General features: G+C 52.3%; 9 protein-coding genes across 9 annotated transcripts; 5 read left to right on the forward strand and 4 right to left on the reverse strand.

Annotated features, from left to right (window-relative positions):
- Positions 1–1,178: 1,178 nt before the first annotated feature.
- On the reverse strand, positions 1,179–1,370 carry PV07_06968 (uncharacterized protein; the record flags this gene model as incomplete). The annotated part of the gene is made up of 1 exon (XM_016394006.1): positions 1,179–1,370. The coding sequence occupies one exon, from the start codon at positions 1,368–1,370 to the stop codon at positions 1,179–1,181; it is 192 nt and encodes a 63-aa protein (XP_016247425.1).
- A 643-nt stretch (positions 1,371–2,013) lies between these two features.
- On the forward strand, positions 2,014–3,082 carry PV07_06969 (uncharacterized protein). Its single transcript, XM_016394007.1, has 2 exons — positions 2,014–2,503; positions 2,569–3,082. Exons 1-2 carry the CDS (start codon positions 2,217–2,219, stop codon positions 2,726–2,728), a joined length of 447 nt encoding a protein of 148 aa, XP_016247426.1. The 5' UTR covers positions 2,014–2,216; the 3' UTR covers positions 2,729–3,082.
- PV07_06970 (uncharacterized protein) lies at positions 3,010–4,107 on the reverse strand (the record flags this gene model as incomplete). The annotated part of the gene is made up of 1 exon (XM_016394008.1): positions 3,010–4,107. One exon carries the CDS (start codon positions 4,105–4,107, stop codon positions 3,010–3,012), a length of 1,098 nt encoding a protein of 365 aa, XP_016247427.1.
- A 1,011-nt stretch (positions 4,108–5,118) lies between these two features.
- PV07_06971 (uncharacterized protein) lies at positions 5,119–7,202 on the forward strand (the record flags this gene model as incomplete). The annotated part of the gene is made up of 2 exons (XM_016394009.1): positions 5,119–5,531; positions 5,587–7,202. The coding sequence occupies 2 exons, from the start codon at positions 5,119–5,121 to the stop codon at positions 6,602–6,604; spliced, it is 1,431 nt and encodes a 476-aa protein (XP_016247428.1). The 3' UTR covers positions 6,605–7,202.
- On the reverse strand, positions 7,143–9,055 carry PV07_06972 (glutathione synthetase). Its single transcript, XM_016394010.1, has 2 exons — positions 8,639–9,055; positions 7,143–8,529 (listed from the first exon to the last, which is right to left on the reverse strand). Exons 1-2 carry the CDS (start codon positions 8,950–8,952, stop codon positions 7,200–7,202), a joined length of 1,644 nt encoding a protein of 547 aa, XP_016247429.1. The 5' UTR covers positions 8,953–9,055; the 3' UTR covers positions 7,143–7,199.
- A 240-nt stretch (positions 9,056–9,295) lies between these two features.
- Positions 9,296–15,610, forward strand: PV07_06973 (uncharacterized protein). Its single transcript, XM_016394011.1, has one exon. The coding sequence runs from the start codon at positions 9,718–9,720 to the stop codon at positions 15,211–15,213; it is 5,496 nt and encodes a 1,831-aa protein (XP_016247430.1). The 5' UTR covers positions 9,296–9,717; the 3' UTR covers positions 15,214–15,610.
- Positions 15,611–15,890: 280 nt separating this feature from the next.
- On the forward strand, positions 15,891–17,603 carry PV07_06974 (uncharacterized protein; the record flags this gene model as incomplete). Its single annotated transcript, XM_016394012.1, has 1 exon — positions 15,891–17,603. One exon carries the CDS (start codon positions 15,891–15,893, stop codon positions 17,517–17,519), a length of 1,629 nt encoding a protein of 542 aa, XP_016247431.1. The 3' UTR covers positions 17,520–17,603.
- On the reverse strand, positions 17,407–18,827 carry PV07_06975 (uncharacterized protein). Its single transcript, XM_016394013.1, has 2 exons — positions 18,686–18,827; positions 17,407–18,621 (listed from the first exon to the last, which is right to left on the reverse strand). Exon 2 carries the CDS (start codon positions 18,585–18,587, stop codon positions 17,601–17,603), a length of 987 nt encoding a protein of 328 aa, XP_016247432.1. The 5' UTR covers positions 18,588–18,621; positions 18,686–18,827; the 3' UTR covers positions 17,407–17,600.
- Positions 18,828–18,979: 152 nt separating this feature from the next.
- On the forward strand, positions 18,980–21,058 carry PV07_06976 (uncharacterized protein). The gene is made up of 5 exons (XM_016394014.1): positions 18,980–19,168; positions 19,293–19,362; positions 19,418–19,534; positions 19,602–20,292; positions 20,353–21,058. The coding sequence occupies exons 1-5, from the start codon at positions 19,148–19,150 to the stop codon at positions 20,597–20,599; spliced, it is 1,146 nt and encodes a 381-aa protein (XP_016247433.1). The 5' UTR covers positions 18,980–19,147; the 3' UTR covers positions 20,600–21,058.
- The last annotated feature ends 154 nt before the right edge of the window (positions 21,059–21,212 follow it).

Genomic DNA, 21,212 nt, shown 5'->3' on the forward strand with positions numbered 1-21,212 from the left:
CTGTCGGGTCTGGAGCCATGGGTGAGGAACCAGGAGAGGATTTGAAGACGCTGAAGCACTTCTGATGCAGAAGTCAGACCGTTCATCTGCCCAATCTCTCCTTTGCTTTGGCAGGGGTATCAATGCGATGGATGCAAGGTAGGGAGGTTCGGCTGGGGAATTCGGATTTCTATTGGACATTAGAAGCCACAAAAGTTTCCAGCCTTTCTAAAAGTCACAGGACTTGGGCCTTCTTGTATATACGAGGTACACACACGTCTTCCAGCTTCCCCCAAATTAAATCATATTCAGCTCCTCTGCCCGCTTCTGCCCAAAGTAAGCCCATTTACTGTCTGCCATGGCAAAGGTCGTTATTCTAGGAGGAGCCGACCTAGGCCCTGGGGGCAACTTGCTGTATATTTCGTATATTTCATGCATGCTGTCCCTGTCTCTTTTAGTTCGGACAGGACCGCCCCTGCTATTTGGATGAAGAGGTGGCGGTGTTTCCGCTCGGATGGAGTCTTCTGGCTGGGTTTCATAGCCCCGAGGCAAAGACGTCGAGTACTTTGCATCAGGTGTTCTGGAGTGTAGTACCATCGGGGGCTGTGGTGACGCTTGTCCTGGACCCAGCTTATCTTCCAATTCCAACTCTTGGGGCAGAGGAGGCGGATATTCTGCTTCTGGCGTTTGAGAGCGTGTAATTGGTGGTGATGAATGTGTTGCTCCTTGTGCTGGTGTTTGAGTTCTCGTAATCGTTTCGGCGGTCCTTGCAGTTTCTGTCAGTGGTAGAGACACGTCGTTGTCTTGTTGGACACTCTTCAGTCTTCGTGCTTCAAGTCTTGTTTTGATTGTGTGATATATTGCGAAGAGAAACGTCAAGGTGCTGAAAGTTCCTACAGCTCCGAGGACTATGAGCGCAGAAAGTGGCAGCATTTTGAGGTTGTGAGATTGTTGAACATGCGTTCTTCTGTTACCAATGGACAGGCTGAAACAAGCACTGAAAACGGTGTGGTTAGAGGTTGAAACGCGGTGTTCGACGGACTCTAGGTGCGATCCGATTCTCTTTGAGGTGAGTGGAACAAAGACCTATCCTTTTTGCAATCCTTCGATGCGAAGAAAGGGAGGCTAGGGACAGGACAAAGGCACTTGAACGCTTTCAGCATCCCAAGACCGTCCAGCGCACAGAAGGTATAGTCTGATCAGCTCGTGATGGGGTTTGCGATAGCGTGACCAAAGATCTCATCTTCCTCTGTTTTTTGAGCTGCTTTCTTCTTGTCGTGTCGAATCTTGAGCGCAAAAAGATAAACGATGGCGAGAATCAGAATAACTCCGGCAAACATGGAAATGAATAGCCATGCGATGGGGCTCATGGTAAAATCGGAGGCGGACATTGTTTGTTGAGAACAGATTGCTTTAAAATGCAACTGCGAAGAAGTGGACGACGCAAGCAAAGTCGCTTGCACGTACCTTTAAGCATGACATAGAGCGCTGTTCAACCTTGGAGTCTGTATGTTCTCTTTGTGACTATTTCCGGCAATAGTAGCCCAGATCTTTGTCCGAGTCAAAAAATCAACAGCAGATGTCACTGGTTAATGCAGAGCGACATCCGGTAGCGGCGCAATAAGATGCTTTCATGCAGCTGTGCATCAGGGGAAAGATACTTCTGTATCTACGAACCTCCTTGCTGTTCCTAATGGCACCATTGGAAGGCTGCTGGGTGTAGAGAGTGAACGTGGCCTGGGCCCACGGAGGAGCTTGAACCCGAATGTACTTGTGTCTGAACAGCCCGAACAAAGCTAGGCTGGCCATATTGCGAAGAGACCGCTCGGGACTACGAGGTAAACATGAAGAATCCACAGTAACGGTGCTCGATACGAGGAACTGGGCGCTTCGAAGTTTGGAAATCGAGGCTCGCGATTCAAAAGACAGTGTCATTTGACGTATGCACGCACTTTGCCGGATTTGGATTAGACTAAATCGATATCCCCTGATCGCGACTTTCATGGTCCCGCTGCACCAGAACCGCGTCGTGCGCGCTGGTTACGGTCTGCCATCACCTGCTGTCAATATCCTGCTTGCCAACTCCCCACCTTATTGTTGCTATCCGACCAGGCATCCCGTCGAGCTGCCCTCCTGGATTCAATCAAGAAAGAGCTGGTAATATCACCTGTCTCCGTGGTCCTCTCACATTCCTCAAGTTGCAAGTTCCCAGCCACCTCCACCAAACACCCAGCGCAATGTCATTCCTCCTTTCACCAGCGAGACGCATGACGTCCGCGCTCCCCTCTTTCTCACACCGTGCATTCTCAACGACTCGCCCGTCTCAACTTGCCCGCATGACACTGGTGGGGAGACTCGGCGCGGACCCAGAACTCGCGGAGACCGGCAAGGGCCAAGTGATCAAATATGTCGTGGGCACCAGCTACGGACCGAAGGAAAACCGACAAACATCATGGTTCCGCGTCGCCAGCTTTGCACCGGAAGGTTCGCCCCAGCGAGATCTTGTGATGGGATTAACCAAAGGGTGAGCGCAGCTGATGTCAATCAATATCATCCGCAGGAAGTTAAGCTGATCGATGGTCAAAACAGAACCTTAGTCTATCTTGAAGGAGATGCCACCATGCGCACCTACGAGGATTCAGACGGCAAGAAACAGAGCTCATTGAGCCTGGTCCAGACAAAAGTGGAAGTCCTGAAAAGACCACAGCCCAAAGAGGAGGAGACCACACCCGAAGCAGTCAGTGCTTGAAAACATACACAGGCTTTTGGCAATCCCAACGTGATACGGCTTACTCTGTGCGTTGATTCTTCGCTACTTAGGCGATGAAAGTTGAACGATACGATTCTGTTCATATATGTTGTATTGGATCCCTTCTCCGAATGTATTTCGCCACTCATGGGTTTGTTGAGCGGTGATGGCAGGGCCAATCACCTACCAACAGGACTATCTAGGAAAAACGTGTATTCTAAAGGCAGAAAGGTCTGTAATCAACGAATGTTCCAAAAGAGATTTGACGAATGTGTCTCCAATCAGCTATTTGGTCCTGAGGCTGATGGATGGCGAAGTATGTCGTGATTATCCTCTAGAGAAAATTCGTCCATATCGAGTGTGACATTTTCTTCGTTTCTGACCGATGTGCTGTTGCGAGATGCTTGTTGGGTTGACCTGACATCTGCCTTGAAGCCTCCAGGTAGGAAGCTCCTCGCTCTTTCAGCCCACCCCTTGTACATTCGAATTGCATCCTGACCCAGCCCGAAACATGCGAATGAGGCATATGCCGTGATGATCTGCGCCCACCGGTCGAAGGTGAAGGCCTGCGAGGCTGTTCCCAAAGCGGGCTCGGGCTCCAGCCTGATTCTTTCTGACCAGTCGGAGGGATGGATATATGACCAAGAATACATATGCATTGGCACACGAACGTTCTGCGCAAAGGCAAATACAGCCAGCGGGCAGTACATTACCAGGAGGGCGAACGCAAGTGCGAAGAGCCTGAAAAATCGGGAGGGGGTGGCACCGGGAGTGTGCGTGAGCAAGGCCAAAACCTGCCTACGATGCCGCCAGAGGCGAAGGACCGAGATCAGACAGTAGACGCTTCCGGTAACACAGACGACCATTGGCCATCCATAAGTCACGAGAGGCGCTACCCAGTTGTTGTCATAGGTCGCCACACATCCCGCCACCGTTCTGAGCCAGTATCTTCCTCTTTGGACCAAGTAATGGCCAGCCATAACGAATATAGGTAGGAGGATGCAAAGGAGCAGCTCTATCGCGCGAGTGATTCGGCGCTGTCGCGGGCAAGGGGTGACAGTCATGCGGTCCGAGTCGAGAATTATCGAAATCTGTCGGAAAATGCTCGCAACGGCTCCTTCAACGGCCAGGGATATCCCAATGTAGAGCTTGACTTCAATGTCACACAGGATCTTTCCGTCCCACCAGTCGTCGGGGTCATCAGACGACCATATCGCAGCGTTGACAAAGTTTTGGATGTTCAGGATAGTGATTCCGATCAGGAGAACCGAGCCGGCAAAGTTCTTAACGCGCAATTGAACGACTACGGGAGGGAAGGCTGCAAAGATAGCTAATAAGGCCAGCGGCACAACAACTGTGGAAGTAGTATCCCACGCCATACTTGGTGTGCGAAGGTGATTCGTATGTCCTCAGTCCTGCAAACAGGAGAAAGGGGAAAAAACCGAAGAGAAACCAAGTACTGGCCTGTGGACATCATCTCTCACACCCTCCTCCAGCCACCCTGTCCGCACTCCTCGTTCCCTTGAATCAACTCACATTAGAGCATGGTGCGTATGGCTGCATCGGTGGGGCCTCTCAGATATCTCAGAGACATCTTTCCCAAAGTGGTGTTGAATAAGGCTCTCCTTAAGGGGCGGGCTTTCAGTAAGCCGTGCCGGTACGTTGCGCGCACTTTGTCCATTTAACTCTCAGTTGTAACCATGCTGGCAATGCACGGCGTGCTATAGTTGAGATTCAGGAGCCTTCATCGACTGGGTGGAAGCGCCCCGGCGTATAAAGCAGAATCCAGCTTTCGGCAACGGCAACGAATCCTAGGTTGAGTGTCCCTTGACTGAGGTTCAATGCCCAATTGTCCTTGACTGACACCGCAACTGAACTTATTTGAGCGGCACATTGCTTGGACCTGAAAAATACTGTGATACTGGATGTCATCGAGCTGGAATGCCAGTAATTGAGAAGGGATATGTCGTGAAGAGAAATGATAGAGCAGCGGAACAACCTCGGAATAACTCAAGTGCAGCCTACTCCTGGGGCTCTCGGCCATATATTATTCCGGGGCCGGCCTCCATCTCGTTGTCCTCCTGTCAGACTCGGACACTTCGAACCTCATCCAACGTTTACTTCTCCGTTGACGCCACACTTCTTTGACTCCTCTGTTCCCATCTCTCACTCTTGTCAGCCTTGTTGTAGCCGCATGGGCCTGTCTGGGCCTCTGCTAGTCGTATTGGTGACGGCTGCGTCTTTTTCTTTTCTTCTTCCACCCTCTTCTCGACACCCGAGGATGTTGTGACGCGTCCAGAGACCCGCGGAATCCCTATCCGCTAGACTTCATCCTTCTGCCCAGTTACTGCCTGCCTCGAACCCGCCCTTTTGATCTCAGGGTTGCAATCATGGCGTCAGAGAAACTTCCTTCGATCGTCCTCCCTCCACTGACTTCTTCCGGTCGACAAGTTAGTCCTTCGCCACAGGGCCTGAGGCAGCGGCCCTTGGGACGAGCCTCTACCTTTGCTGAAGGTAACCCGCAGCTGAACCGCCGTCGAAGTTCATTTCTCTCTGAAACTCTTTCTGAGACGCGCAAATCGTTACGCTCTTCCACAGACGATATACTCCTGCCACGTGCGCGGGACGATGATGATTTTCACGACCATGACGACAATTCTCATTGGCAGTCCTTGCCTCTTGGGCTTGCCCTGCTTCCTGCCGTTGGTGGCATGTTTTTCAAGAACGGTAGCGCTATCATCACGGATGTAACACTCCTGGGTCTGGCCGCTATATTCATGAACTGGGCTCTCAGGTCGCCATGGTAAGGAGTGACTAGATCCTCTTTTGTGTGGACCCCCAACTTATAGCTGATCCAGGGATTGGTACCGTGCAGCTCAGACGCCTGTTTTGACAGATTCAACCACTCCACCGGTATTCACTCCGATCGATGAAGCGGATGAAGATCAGGATCCACTATCTATGAATGGAAGCGGAGAAGACGGCACCAGCAAAGTGAAGGCGAGTCGTGATGCTGCTCGTGCGAAGCTTCTCGATACATACAGTGCAGCTGCGCAGAAAGAGCTCCGTGTCCATGAGCTTTTGGCCTTGCTCTCCTGTTTTGTATTCCCTCTGATCGCTGCCTGGCTTCTGCATAGCATCAGATCCCAGCTCTCTCGGCCATCTGAGGGCTTGGTCTCCAACTACAACCTCACTATATTCATATTGGTTGCCGAAATTCGACCCATCTCTCACCTGATAAAGATGGTCCAGCGGAGAACCCTATTCCTTCAACGACGAGCGAACATCGATATTCTCAAAGAATCAAGTCGGCTGGACAATCAGCAACTTCGCGATATCTCACGCAGGTTGGACGACCTCGAGGCACATGTTGCAGACCGCATTGCCGGCCATGGGAAACAAAAAGAGGAACAACAAAATCACGCACTCGTATCTCAGGCTTCTGCCACAGCCACAACTGAGGTCAAGAAAACTGTACAGCCGGAGCTAGATGCCCTGAACAGGGCCATGCGTCGTTACGAAAAGAGATCAACCATCTCGTCTGTGCAGATTGAAGCGAGGCTACAAGACCTGGAAACACGTTTGCATGACGTCGTGTCCCTGGCCGCCGCAGCGCAGCGCAATGCCGATCGGATCCCGAATAACTACGTTCTCACCTTGGCAAACTGGATCTGTGGTGCAGTTGTCATCCCTGTACAATATCTGCTCTATCTCTCAAGCCTTCCATCAAAGGCCTTATCATCAATCGTCGCAGTTCCAAAAAGATACATGACAAAGAAATCAAGACCCCAAACAGGAAAGGAAGGTCGGGGATCTCGGAAGGGCGCACCGCCTCGTTCTCTTGAACGTGAACGAAGAGCGAAGGTGCCCCCTTAAATCATCGCAAACTGAGCAATTTATCGGTTCTTGAACAGGCAGTGTTCTGTCTCTTGATGTCATGCCTGTGCGACGGAGATTACTTGTCAAGGCTGCAAAGAAGGGAGATCGACGGCTCCACAAGAAAGCCGTGCTGATCATAAACAACACGAGGCGCATGTAATTACATGCCAAATATGTGGCTTGTTGGCGGAAGAAGCAACCTTGTCAGCCTGGTCCCCAGCCGTACTCAAACAACGGGCGGTTTTGGGAGGGCAGAGCCGCATCGGGCTTATGAATTTCCCAAGCATGAAGCCATCTGGTATCTCGTCATTGCTATCCGTGGAACGGACATTAGCTTCCCCTGTCGGCTCTCGACAACATCCGACTCGCCTCTTTTCGATTGGCCAGCCTGGACCTCTTTGAATGGCGGGTGCCATTCCATCCACCTACGCACTCCTTTACCGAGAAAGAGCATGGTATCATTGCTTTCGACTGTAGCAGCATCACCATCGTTAGGGCGGGCTAATCCCCCTGTAACGCCAAAAAAGTAATCAAATGACCAAAATGTATGTCTATTGCTTAATACTATCTAAATCTGGCACTCATCTCTAGTCTAGTACTCTTCATATAAAATCAAGCTATCCAACGAGCTAAAACCGGCGGCAACTCCCCCTTCATCACTATCCTTTCCTTTGGTCCTTAAGAGGTACCCACCCTCTGTGTTATGGAGAATCTCGGGCTTCGTGTCACCAGGTGTATTTCTCCAAAGACAAGCGCCAAATATCCCGAGTTCGGAAATAACGTTGCCGCTGACGACCTGTCCGTCACTCCGCAAAACAGTATTTTTTGCCGCGGTGGGCGGACGGATCAGTTCCATCAGGATGTACTGCTTCCATTGAGACTTGGGGATGGAGTTTAAGAAAGGCGGGATGTTGGTGCGGTAGATGTTGTTGCCGCCCCCTTCACGTTGGGGCTTCAACACATGGTTCGCCGCCGTCTCGGCGGAGAGAGCTAGGCGGATCCCCTCCGGTTCGCCTGACGCCTCGGGGGCGGAGGCGGAGAGGGAATATTGTGGAGCGAAGGTCGAGCGCAGGTTGTCGAGCACGCTCTCGGGGTGGGTTGGAAGGAAGGCTTTGAGGTGGTCTGTGTCGGGAGGTCTGGCGGTAAGGACTTGTTGGACTTTCTTGGAGCCGGAAAGGTGGAGGAGGATGGTGGGGCATTTTATTGCCGCGCTGCGTTCCAAGTGATGGCGGGCTGCCCAGGATGTGGGCGTGTTGTATTCCGTTGGAGCGTAGAGGGCTCGGAAATACACTACCGTGACTTCGAACTGAGTGGACGGGGACGATGGCGGGGTGTAAATCAATGGACGATAAGGATTACTGTCCTTCGAGGGGATGGACGTATAAGCTAGAATCTTGCTGGTTGGCAGGCGGAACGAGGGGATGTGATGGTGCTTGTACAGATGACTAGAGAGGGCCAGTTGGTCGAAGACGTTGCGCTCGTTGTCTTGGACGAGAAAGATGACGCAGGTTGGGAGTCGGGGTTCCGATCTCGAAGGTCCGTACGCTACATGGGCGGCTGCAAGTCCTGCGGTCAAGGTCGCCACGGCCTCATTGTGAGGAGGATGCCCGATGGTATGAATAGAGCTGTCGCCCGCCGCGTTTGCAAACAGAGGATGTGTAGGATACGCCACTGAGTGCTTTGGTGAGGGGAACGTCGCAAGATGGGTATGCATATCTGCAACACGGCAAGCTAAGCCTCCAAAGGATGAGGAGATGGTGTTAAATTCGACTTGCTTGAGGGATGGGGGCGCCTGTTCTGCTGTGTGGACCATATAATCGGAGCGAAACATTCCCAGAGACAGGTCTTGAACGTAGCCCTCTTCTTTAACAGCGATGTGGATTTTCCAGAGATTGGCTAGGAAGTCATCGACCTCTATAAGTCTGCTTAATGTCAGTTTCGAATGTAGGTGCAACCGATCATGGTTGCGCACAAAGCGGTGGAAGAGCACAGAAGTCAGCGGGAAAGTCTGGCACAGCCACTTGAACTCACTCTCTCATAATATCTTCTAGCCACTGCTCGTCGCTGGCAATGCTAGCGTAGAGCTCGTTGTAAACTGGCTGGATGGTTTTCGCCTGTTCAAAGCAAGCCTTGGGAAACGGGCTTGGAAACAGAGTGACTGGGGCATTAGTAGCAAGGACATTCTTCGGATTCGCCTCTTCTGGGACTATGGCCGTGGATGGTCTCACCAAGAGCGCATGCTCTACGGTCCAGTTTTTCACTGTCTGGGCGAGGTAGTCCTCCTGCTCGGACGTCAGTGCGGGAGGATAGTCAGCGTAGACTTTGTTGGCTGCGTGATCTGCCATGGCCTCAGAAGTCGACAAGTTATATTACTGACTAGTGCTGTGCGTTGAGGTCGTAGTTCTAAGAGCAATATCGACGAAGGGGAACTTGTCATCTCAAGACAAGACCGACCTGCGTCTGAAGTTGGCGCATTTCACATTTTCCGCCAATGGTCTCGACGAGTCAGTTAGTCAGCAATCAGGCATGGGCTCGCTCTACTTTCCCATCTGGTACACGCGTAAAGTGGTTGTTCGCGTGGGCATGCCACCAGCGAGGCTGAGCAAGGCTGAGCAAGGCTAAAACGCTTATCCCAGCCCCCATTCACCGCTTTTCACGCCATCAGGCACCAAACGGGCAAAGCCTCACTTGCAACCCCCCTTTGGCCTTGGACCTTGTCACAGCAACTGCTACTTTCTGCCTTGACACCCGCCCGCCCTCTGTTCAATCCTCGACTTCCCCGTTTGTTTGCCCTTCACCTACCTGAGCAGAACAACGAAGCCTTCCCATGTTCCATACCATGTGAGTAAAGGTCTTGCTGCTGCCCTCCACTCCTAGGGCAAGAAGTAGAGTGGGGGGAATTGTTCCTTCTCTGTCTCGCCTTGACCAGCGTCTCTTTAAAGGTGCTTCTCAAGTCCTTTGCCGCCCAGTCGACTGATACCCCTCTCTCTGACGCTGCCTGCGCTTCACTTCCTGCGCAGTTTCCTGGCGACATCTCGACCTCGTCAACTTCGTTTTCCCAACTCATCCTCATTCATCTCTCATTGACACCAGCCTGATGATACCTCAAAATGGACTCTCTTCTCGATGCCGACGATGATCCTCGAGACTGGTCAATCGATAAAGTTGTCTACGAACTCTGCCAGTGCCCAACCCCACGTTGGCTGCCCAAGCTGGCTCAGTTGATCCCGGACCGCCATGGCCTGGAGCATACTCTCCGGCGAAACGATGTCGACGGGGACAGCCTCCTGGTTGTCGACATGCGAATTCTGAAGGAAGACCTTGGGATACCGTCTTTTGGTCAGAGACGAGCCATTATGAAGGCGGTCGAGTTCTTTCGCGCGATTTCACCAAGCTACCAGCAGATGCTCTATCAAGCAGACAGTATCGCCAGAATGCAGTCGGCCACTTATGCCTCCCCCCAGATGACCGAATCTCGAATTTCGGTAATTCCACAATCTCCTGCGCACTATGGTCTCGGCGTCCAACCGTCAATCGAGCCTTCACATCCCTTTCAATCACCCTCCTTGGCTAGTGCCGCGGGCCAGCAGCGGGTGGCTCCCAAGGATCTCACCTTGACTTCACCTGGTTTCGCGTTTAACGCTCCGGATGCCCCGGTGCCAACTGTTCGACCTTCCACTCATCCTCTCACCAATGTCCCACAGCCACAACCGAGCTTTACGATCGCTAGCCCATTACGAAACGGCGTGGTCGATGAACCCGCTTCGAAAATCTGCGATCAATCACCACCTCCTCTGTTACAGCAGCCTGCAAGAGAATATACCTTTGTCAACGGCAAGAAGAAAATCGCGCCAACTTTCATCTCGCATTTGCCCGAGGCAACTGTGGCAAAGTCGAGTGATGCCTCCTATCTCGGCCGAGACGCGCTTCCCCTGCAAGATGTGTTCTACTACAAAGTTCCAACTGGATTCAGTGATGAATTCTTCTACCGCGTCGCTGCCGATGAACCAGATTCATTCTACATCTCCGCCGATCTTCCTACTGGCGAACGCCGGACAATAGGTCGGCTGATGAAGTCTTTCCTACGGCAGGGCACGACTGTCCTACGTCAGAGCGGGCTGAGAGTCAAGCTACCATATGACAAGAATAGGGTCAAGCTTCCGTATTCCGAACAATACTTTACTTTGTTCCCACGCGGCCACGATCGGGCAAGGGTGTATAAGGTAGAAGACTTCCCCGAGCTCAAAGCCCTTCAGGAGAATCAGTCGCAGGGTTCCAGCATCGGCTTATCCGAGAGCACTAAAAGTGTCTCCCATGAAATACCATTGGAGGCAAAAGGCGGTAATTCAATTTTGTCAGACCTGGACTACCTCCTGGATAAGTACCCAGTTGAGAGTTCCGACGGACTTCCTCTTTACGGCGATTCAGGAGATGAGAACGATCTCGATGAAGACACCTGGAAGGAGATCGAAGAGGAGAAGGCGGAAGAAGAGGAGTTGCGCCGGAAGCCTACCACTATGACTCCAGATGAGGTAGAGGCCGCGATGAACGAAGCCATACTTGAATGGAAGCAGGAATGGCGCGCCACAAGGTTCTTGGGTGTCCAGAGGAAGGCTTATCGTCACTGGATGAACGCAGCCCGAAACAAAAGTCGCCAAGAAGAGATCCAGTACTTCAAATACCGCAAGAATCAGCTTCTGCACAGGTTGGATAATATTAAACGCGAGATCGCCGGAAATATCTGGCGCAAGCCAGCTGAGGTCCAGAGACAATGCCAAAGTCTTGAACTGACCGTCTATCAGCATCAAGAATACGAATACTACGGCCAGGTCATGCTCCAGGACACTCCACCGGAAAGGCCCAACAAAGATGCACTCAGAGCGATTCGGACGTCAAAACAACACGATCTTGAGGAAGGCGAAGAGCTTCTCGAATCCGAGTCAGAAACATTCACCGAAGATGGGCTATCCTTTGTGGATGACTCTTCTGACGAAGGCTCCATTCATCATGTCCCTGAAATTGAAGACTGGAACCCTATCATTCCGAGTACAACAAGACAGCCTGCCGCCGATATTCGTGAGTCACCACTGCCCGACGTCAATGCCAACGACGCAGATGTCGAAACCGAATCCGATGATGTTATCGTTACATCAGCTCGGCGAAAGGTAAACCGCATTAAGACTGAGGTTACTCACACACTGAACACCAAACGTCTCATATCACTAAAGCGAAAGCCTCCTAAGCCTCAACAATCCGCGTCTGATACTTCAGACCTCGATGGTTCCCCGCGTCTTCCGAATTCTAGGTATCGGAATAAAGGACGTTCCGTGGTCGCACCTGTTGATCTAACATTCAGTTCTCAATCCGGACCTGAAAGGAGCGCCAACGATACATCTACTGACTTTAGTGTTCATACACCCGAACTTAACCCCACACGAGTAGAGGATGCAAAGAAGAAGTCGAAGAAGCACAATCTCGTTGTTAACTCAACGGACTCTGAGTCGGAGAACATGCCGTCTCAAGATGACACGAGCTTACCAGGAGTATATGATTTCCAGGGCTTGAGGCGTGTATCATGGTCAGATATAGACCCCATCGACAAGCGACGAGCGCTTGCAAAAGCCGTTTACGACCTCGAACCGGACGCGGCTTCCAAACTTGCTCTCTTCCTGGACTCTATGGAGGATTCCAGCCAGGTCCAAGAAACGGTCATTGTCAATGGGCTCCTTGCTCTAGATGGTGACGACGCCATCATCCCAGGCATTAAAACCAAGTATCAGTTGAGCGCTCAGTCCTTGGTTTTGCTTTATCTAACGTACATTTTTGGTCAAAATGCATTCGAAGAGTTTGAGCTTTCGGAAGCCCACAGAGACCAGGCATTTGCGGACAAAGATTCTGCGCTTATTCCATTCTACAGTTTGCTGCGGAGGATCATCCGGACATATTTCAGAAATCAAACAGGATTACAAACACAAACAAAGGGCAAGAAAAGAAAGCGAGATCAAGACTCTTTCTCTATTCCTGAAACAGAGGACGACGCAGACGAACAAATGACGGATATGATCTTAACTGATCCATTTGAAGAGGCTCAGCCTCCATCTCATAAGAAGCGCAAGCGCAAAGTGGAAGAAAGCCAGGAAGCGAAAACACAACAGTACACCGATAAGGTCAGGATTCAAGAACAAGAAGAGCGACGCAAGAATATGGCCGACAAGCTTGCCCTAATACAAGCCGATGGGAGTGCCGTCCGCATTGTCAACACGGAAGAGCCGCCTGTTGAGCTTCACCGGCATATTGCTCAACGTGTCAAGCCTCATCAACTCAGTGGTATCCAATTCATGTGGCGTGAGATTGTCGAAGATCCCAGACATCAAGGTTGTATTCTGGCGCACACCATGGGTCTCGGCAAGACTATGCAAGTGATCTCTCTCTTGGTGACAATTTCTCTTTGCAATCAGAGCAGTGATCAGAGTATCAGAGACCACATCCCAGACCATCTTCGAACGAGCAAGACTCTTATACTCAGCCCAGCTTCTCTACTCAACAATTGGGAAGACGAACTCCTGATGTGGACTCCAGTTCCTGCTGTTCTAGGGGATATTTACAAGGCCGACTCACTCAAGAAACAAGACAATATTCATGCCATCAGAGCCTGGTCGAAGCAGGGCGGTGTGCTTCTTATAGGGTACGAACGGTTCAGACAATCAATCACCAACAGCATCAACGCCAAAGCAAAAGGACCTGTTCCGGTCGACCTTGAAAAGATTCTGTTGGAAGAGCCTACCCTTGTCATTGCAGATGAAGCTCACAGCCTGAAAAATGCAAAGTCAAAAATCAGCCAGATTGCCAAACGCTTGAAGACAACGAGCAGAATTGCACTATCAGGTTCACCTCTCAACAACCATCTCGAAGAATACCACACTATGGTTGACTGGATCGCTCCGGGCTATCTGGGAGACATGGTCCAATTTCGCTCCAAATATTCGGAACCCATTATGGAAGGACTTTATTCTGATAGCTCCGCTTACGAGAAGCGGCTATCCCTTCGGAAGTTGCATGTGCTCAAAAAAGACCTTGATCCCAAAATCAATCGAGCTGACATCAGCGCCATCGAGAAAGACATGCCTTCGAAGACCGAATACTTCATCACAATTCCCCTCACGGACCTACAGAAACAAGCATACGACATCTATGTTGGCCACATGTTGCAGTCATTCAAGCTGATGGTTGGCACTGTGAAAGGTCGCAATGCCAGAATCTGGGACTGGCTTGCAATGCTCTCGTGGCTCTGTCACCATCCTGCTGGATTCGTGGCCAAAATGAAGGAGCGTGAGAAAAAGTCGAACGAGGACCAGCTGATGCGCAACCAAGCCAACGACGCTAGCGAACCGAGCGACAGCACCGACGAGACCTCGCCACTGGTTGAAGTCAAAGAGAACGTTGCTCCTGATGTTACGGGTCCCCTGAGGGTGGCAATGCGACAAGCATTGCAGATTCTCCCAGATGCGAGCGATCGGAAGGCGTTCTACGATCCAGCTCTGTCTTACCGCACGCTAGCTGTGAAGCGCATCCTGGAGAAGGCGATCGAAGCTGGAGACAAAACTTTGATCTTTAGCCACAGCATCCCAACGTTGAATTACTTGGAACAAATGTTGAAAGGCATGAAGGCATCCTTCTGTCGGATTGATGGGGAAACAAAAGTCTCGGACCGGCAAGCCTTCACCAAAGAATTCAACCAGAGGGACGACTTCCAGGTTTTCTTGATCTCCATGCGCGCTGGAGGCCTGGGACTGAATCTGCAGGGCGCAAACCGAGTGATCATCTTCGATTTCAGCTTCAATCCGACTTGGGAACAGCAAGCCATCGGACGGGCATACCGGCTGAATCAAAAGAGACCAGTTTTTGTTTACCGTTTCCAAGCAGGAGGGACATTTGAAGACAAGCTCTTCAATACCTCTGTCTTCAAGACTCAGCTCTTCGGTCGTGTCGTCGACAAGAAGAACCCAAGACGACATGCTAGCAAGGCGGCGCATACAGAATACCTGTTCCCAGTCAGGGACATTCCGCAAGTCGACTTTGGCGAGTCCCTCGGAAGAGATCCGAAAGTTCTTGATGCCATCATCCATGAACTGGATTTCGTTCGCAGCATCGTCTTGACTGAGACTTTCCAGAAAGAAGACGATGAGCAATTGAACGACGAGGATCAGAAGGTGGCAGAAGAGGAGTACAACGATCAGCGTTTGCAGCGGGAAGACCCTGTTGCATGGCAAGCGAAGCAGGATGCTCTCCTTGCGGAACAGCAGATACAGCAACCACGCTTTCTGAACAGTGATCCAATGGCCTCATCGAATCCGGCAGTCATTTCTACTGCACCCACGCTCAGACAGAAAACTGGCACCATTGCAAATAAATCAAGATTTTCTCGGTCCAATGCTGTGGCATTCCCCTTTGGGAGGGCACATCTAGATGCTCCGCAGAGACCTCAGCCGGTTCAAATGGCTTTTCACACGCCTGGATCCTACGACGATACTTTCCAAGCCTTCGCCCAAGAAAGGGATCATCCTCGTCGTGCTGCGAGCACGGAGCCTGATGTTCCAATGACATAAGCCACTAGAGGGCAACGATGCACGTCAAGGGCAGAGTGGATTGCTCTGATTTGGAAATAAGAAGACACGGGTTTGAGATCGCCATTCTCAAGTGAGCTGGACGCACATTTGATTCCGTTCCTTTGCCTCACAGGCAAATGTGCATTTATTTCATGATTAGCAGAGATACCCCGGGAGAACGATCATTATGCAGGTACGGTTATGGGTACGCGGCTTCATGAAGGACTCTGGGAGGCACGGGTTGGCGATGGCGCTGGGAAAAGTGCTTTTTGGATGTGGATTTTTCTTCATGCTTGCGATGAATGTACAGTAACAGAAGGACAGAGAGTCTCTTCCGGGACAGATATGCAGAGAACCTCGTGGATGGTGAGCTTTTGGAGCCACCTTCTGCCCCTTGGACCTTCTTCGACTCCTTCAAAGACAGTGATTTGCAGTCATCCATCAATAGGGGATGCTAGGGGTAAGAGGCTTCTGTCGCGGCAATGATATCGTTCTGTGCGCGTAGGAACAGAATGTTGTCACCATCTGGCTGGCCCACATCATTCGAGTAGCTTGATTTGCCCGATCAGGCACCATGCCCGTTTATTCTTATGTTCCCACAGAAGTATCTTGTCAACATACCCTCCCTTTCCCTCACGTAGGATCGGGATAAAGGCGACGTTTCTTGGTAGACTGCTATGCGGCGGCTCGAATCGCGGCTCTCGGCCAATGTCTTCCTGCACGTGCCGTCGTCGTCGGCGAGGAAGTCGAGGCGGACGCTTCTCTTCTTCGTCCCGGGCAATCCTGGGTTGATCGGGTATTATCATCCGTTTCTCGCCCTCGTTGCGCGGGGTTTGCGGGGGGTGGAAAGTGAGGGTGGACAGGAGGACAAGAATGGCACCAGTAGTGAGAGCAGAGCGAAGGCGGTGGTAGCGGGGTTTAGTCTGGGTGGGTTTGATGTGGACGAGGAGCCTTGTCAATGTGGGAGCAAGAAGAAGGGGGAGGGGGAGAAGCAGCAGCAGCAGCAAGAGGGCGGTGGTAGTGATCCTAGTCGTTGTGATGAATGGCAAGATCGCGAGGGAACGGATGGGAACGAGGACATGATATCTACTCGAAACTCTCGTGCTTCGGTGGTGGAAGACAGGGAACTACTCTATCCGCCATCATTCCCACTTCGATCTCGCAACAGCATGCAACAGGAGGACAAGAGCAAAGGAGACGGGAAAGGAAGCTGCACAGCAGCCGAACAAGACCAGATCTACACGCTCGGCGAACAGATCGAGCTCACTTACGCCCGGGTGGAATACCTGGTTCACAGACTGCACGAGCAGGGAAGCACGTCCACGGATATCCTGGAGCAAGAGTCCGTCCAGGTCGTCCTCATGGGCCACAGCGTCGGGGCGTACATCGCTCTGGAACTCGTGCGGCTGTGGCACGAACGCCATCACCGGCGTGCGCAGCAGCTCCAGACACCGTCGCACACCACAGCCGGTTCGTACGGGAAGGACGACGACCCGTCGAGATCGGCCTCGAACTCCCCGGAGACCAGGGACGGAGCCCCTTCGAGGCCCAGCTGGGTGATATCAACATGCATCCTCCTGACGCCGACGATCCAAGACATCCACCTCTCCCCGTCCGGCCGCCTCGCCACTCCTGCTCTGAGCTACCTCCCATTCCTACCCGGCCTGGCACACATGCTTCTGCACGCGGTGCTCCTCCGCCTCCTCCCCTCGGCGTGGTTCTCCCTGCTCGTCTCGCGAGCTACGGGGATGCAAACGTGGAGTCACGGCTTCGAAACCACGATGGCGTTCTTGCGGAGTAGGAGAGGCGTCAGACAGGCCCTGTGCATGGCGAGGGGGGAGATGGCCGAGATCAGAAGCGAGACGTGGGGACGCGAGGTCTGGGGCGCGAGCCACCACGGCGGCAGCAGCAGCGACGCGATGACGGCCGCGGAGGATGGCCGCGGGGCGAGCACGACAAGTCCAAGGTTGTATTTCTGGTTCGCAAAGAAAGACCACTGGATCGCCGATGTCACGAAGGAAGCAATCTTCGCGAGCAGAGCCACCGGTGTCGGCGTGCAACGGGACTGCCTTGCCAGGCCTCAAACGAAGACGGAGTTCGTAGAGACTGACGAGGTGGATTTCACGGCCGAGTCGACGACAGGAGCAGCGAGAATCCAGATCCTGGAAACGGAAGCTATGGACCATGCATGGTGTTTGAACCAGAGCGAATTTGTGGCACGACGCGTGAGCAGCTGGCTGAGGGAAGTCTTGGATACAGACGACAGCCCGCTCTACGACGGGGCGCCCTTCCAGCCAGCAATCTAGAACTATCGGTGCTATTCAGACCATACAGAAATAGAACTGTTAGAGCAGCAGAATTGGAAGCGCAATAGATGATCATCAAAGCTATCTTGCCCCAAAGCCAGCCTTCCTGAATAGATTCGTCAGTACGTCAGGGTGTTGCAACCCAGGTTGTGATGGAGGCTCGGTTCTACCATCATACTCATGTGCTCGTACACTCCAGGCTGCATCGTCTGATCTCTGCTGGCCAAAAAGTTGCTGCAGGCTGATTTGCTGACCAGGAGCTGGTGCATTTGCTTGTTGATCTTGCAAGGTCTGCTCGGCCTGTAGCATGTGTCCATTTGTGTGCTGTGCGGTCGCTGCTGAGGCAGCGGCTTCGGCGGCCTGTCTACTTGCTCCAGCATGATCGGCAAGAGACTTCATCAGTTCGCCGTTCAGCTTCTGGGCATTTTCGGTTGAGGTCCCCGGCCCGTCGTGGAAGATATAGACCCCGTAGATTTTTTGTTCGTAGCCTTCCTTGAAGCTGATGATGACATATTCCCCCGTCATCTCGACGCCGGCATTTTCTCCTTCCCTGAGTTCTGCTTCGAAATTGTCGAGGCCCCTTCTGTTGAGAACAATCGCGGAATACCTGTCTTCACCAAATACTCCAGGAGTAAGCTCACAAATGAACAAAGAGCCTTCCACTCCTGTCTTTGTCCATTCAGGCTGAGGTAGTGGAGAGAACTCGTATACGACGGCGTAAGGAGCTATTGAGAGGATCGAGGATATCTGAGGGTTGTGTCGTTTCAGCACCGATAGGTTGAGTTCTTCGTTGGTGCGATTCGGAGGAGGTGGCTTTATAGGGTAGTCTGACTGGTAGGCCTGATTGTCGGACTCATAGTCTGAGACCTGAACAGCAAGCTGCGTGGGAGGTACAGCAATGGGTGCGGGTAGAGTAGCAGCAGAAGTGGGAACTGGTGGAGGACCAGGAGCAAGGGCAGATATTGGCGGCTCTGTCTGAGGTTGTGACATGGGAGGATAGCGAGGGAAGTCGACAGACTGCTGGCGCCGCGAATTTCCAGACCGTCGATTGTTGTGACGCTGCGACATGACGAGAGAGAATACCAAGGCGCGGGGAGATAGGCTGTGGGAGATGGCACCAGGTCAACAAAAAGAACCTGCGACCTACCTGACGGGTAGGTACCTGCCTTGATTTTTCAGGACCTAGGCCAGTAACATGCTGTATCAGTGAAGTATCAATCAAGACTGCTGCTCATCACAGGAAGGAAAGGTATTGTGTTGCACGAGAAAGGGTGAAAGCAGGGAGTTGTGAAGGTCTGCGGTGGAGGGCGCAGCGCAGTGCAAAGAAGCACAAGGCTGATGAATGAAGCAAGGCAAGCGGGTGGTAGCGGCTCAAAGAGGGAAAGCGCCACCCCCAGAGTCTAGCTGGCACCAATTGGCGCGTCGATCCCTGGCTTCCCCTTAATTTTTGAAAAGTCGCCCGTCCACCACCTCAATCGACACCCTCATCCATCTTAAACAAGGTCGTCGCGCTTCCAACAATCTGTTTTCTTTTCTATTCTCTACCTTCGTTTCGTCCTGTCGTCAGCTTCCGTTTTCGGGCGTCCTTGTTTTCTGCCGGCGCCCCTCACGCCCAGTCCTTCACAACCATGTCTTCTCCGATGAATGCGGTACGCAGTCTCGCTCTTGCACACTGACCCCCTGATCACCAACACCAACCACTCCCAATTCTATCAACCGCCTATCGCTGCCACCATGTTCTCTACTAACAGCATGCGCTTGGCGCAGTTAAAGATTCGGAGAAAGAAGAATGTCAAGAAAGGAATTCAGTTTTGCTTGATGGTTTGTGGTGCAAGTGGAACAGGTACCGTGTTTCCCTCCACTCCACCCTCACCTCAATCTGATCTGACCGCTCTCAGGCCGAACCACCTTTGTCAACACCCTCTGTGGCAAGCGAGTCCTTCAGCCTAAAGATGCCGACGATGCAGCCAATGCCCATCTGGAAGAAGGAGTAAGAATTAAGCCGGTTACTGTTGGTAGGTCAAGAGAGAGAACACATCTTTTCTGTACTGTTGGTTGGTGTGAACTGACAACATATTGCAGAGCTGGAATTGGATGAGGAGGGCACACGTGTATCACTGACCATCGTGGACACTCCTGGCTTCGGTGATCAGATCGATAACGAGTCCGCATTCGGCGAAATTGTTGGGTATTTGGAGCGGCAGTACGACGATATCTTGGCTGAGGAGTCTCGTATCAAGAGAAATCCTCGATTCCGAGACAATCGTGTGCATGCCCTGCTCTATTTCATTACCCCAACCGGCCACGGTCTGCGTGAGCTTGACATTGAATTGATGAAGCGTCTCTCCCCCCGTGTCAACGTCATCCCCGTCATCGGAAAGGCTGATTCTTTGACCCCTGCCGAACTGGCCGAGTCCAAGAAGCTGGTCATGGAAGACATTGAACACTACCGAATCCCGGTCTACAACTTTCCCTACGACATCGAAGAGGATGACGAGGACACGGTAGAGGAAAACGCAGAGCTACGTGGCCTGATGCCGTTTGCCATTGTTGGTTCAGAAGATGTGATTGAGATTGGAGGACGCCGGGTTCGTGCACGACAGTACCCATGGGGTATTGTGGAAGTCGACAACCCGCGCCACTCGGATTTCTTGGCCATTCGCAGCGCCCTCCTGCACTCGCACCTTGCCGATCTCAAAGAAATCACCCACGACTTCCTGTACGAAAACTACCGAACGGAGAAACTCAGCAAGAGCGTGGACGGTGGTGTCTCGTAAGTGGCTTTGAACCCATTGTGTGTTTCTGCAGGTTGACTAATTGTTTTGTGTGACAGAGCGCAAGATTCGTCGATCAACCCTGAGGACCTGGCCAACCAGTCAGTGCGCCTGAAGGAAGAACAGCTGCGACGTGAAGAGGAGAAGCTGCGGGAGATTGAGGTTAAGGTTCAGCGAGAGATCAATGAGAAACGACAGGAGCTGCTGGCACGGGAGAGTCAACTGCGTGAGATAGAGGCTCGTATGCAGCGTGAGCAGAGCCAGGGCATGGATGACCTGAATGGTCACGGGCATCAAGACGCGTAGAGGAGGGGGCAACGGCCCAATCAATCGGGGGAGGCGGAAGATGTCGTGTTGATATCGGGCTCATGCAGGCATGGATCCAAAAAGTGAAGCTGGTGTAGGCGTGCGGTGGGATGAGGCTGACCACGGAGGCGTCGAGGCTGTTGCGGGGACGGCAGGGCGGTGAGTCTCTGCTCGCCATTCAGGGGCCCGATTGCTTGTCGATGATGGATACTTGTTGCAGCAGAGTACATTCTTCTAATCAGCGGTGACTCGAGAAAGGCAAATGAGGAGATGGTCTTGTTTCCTTTTCCTCCTGCTGGGTCCTTTGAGCGCAGCGCAATACTCGATCCGTCCAACGAAGGCACCCAGTAATGAACAGGCTCTAAGTCGTTTGGGCTGCGGCAGAGCAAGGTTCGGGCCTGGCACTGGCTTGAAGCCCCAGCAGGCAGTGCCCGTGGATTGATTCGCGGGTACCTGGCGGACTGACTTGACCGCCTGACCGTGTGCCGTTTTCCGGGTCGGATGTGGCTCACTAGGCTTTTGTGTACCCTGTGCGTTGTGCGGAAGACGGGAGGCAATGCTTAAGGGGTTTAGAGTCAGCTTGGGAGGTCAACCTGGAGATGTCAGAAAGCAG

This window comes from Cladophialophora immunda, assembly GCF_000835495.1.
Source record: "Cladophialophora immunda strain CBS 83496 unplaced genomic scaffold supercont1.4, whole genome shotgun sequence".
In the NCBI taxonomy this organism is placed as follows: Eukaryota; Fungi; Ascomycota; class Eurotiomycetes; order Chaetothyriales; family Herpotrichiellaceae; genus Cladophialophora; species Cladophialophora immunda.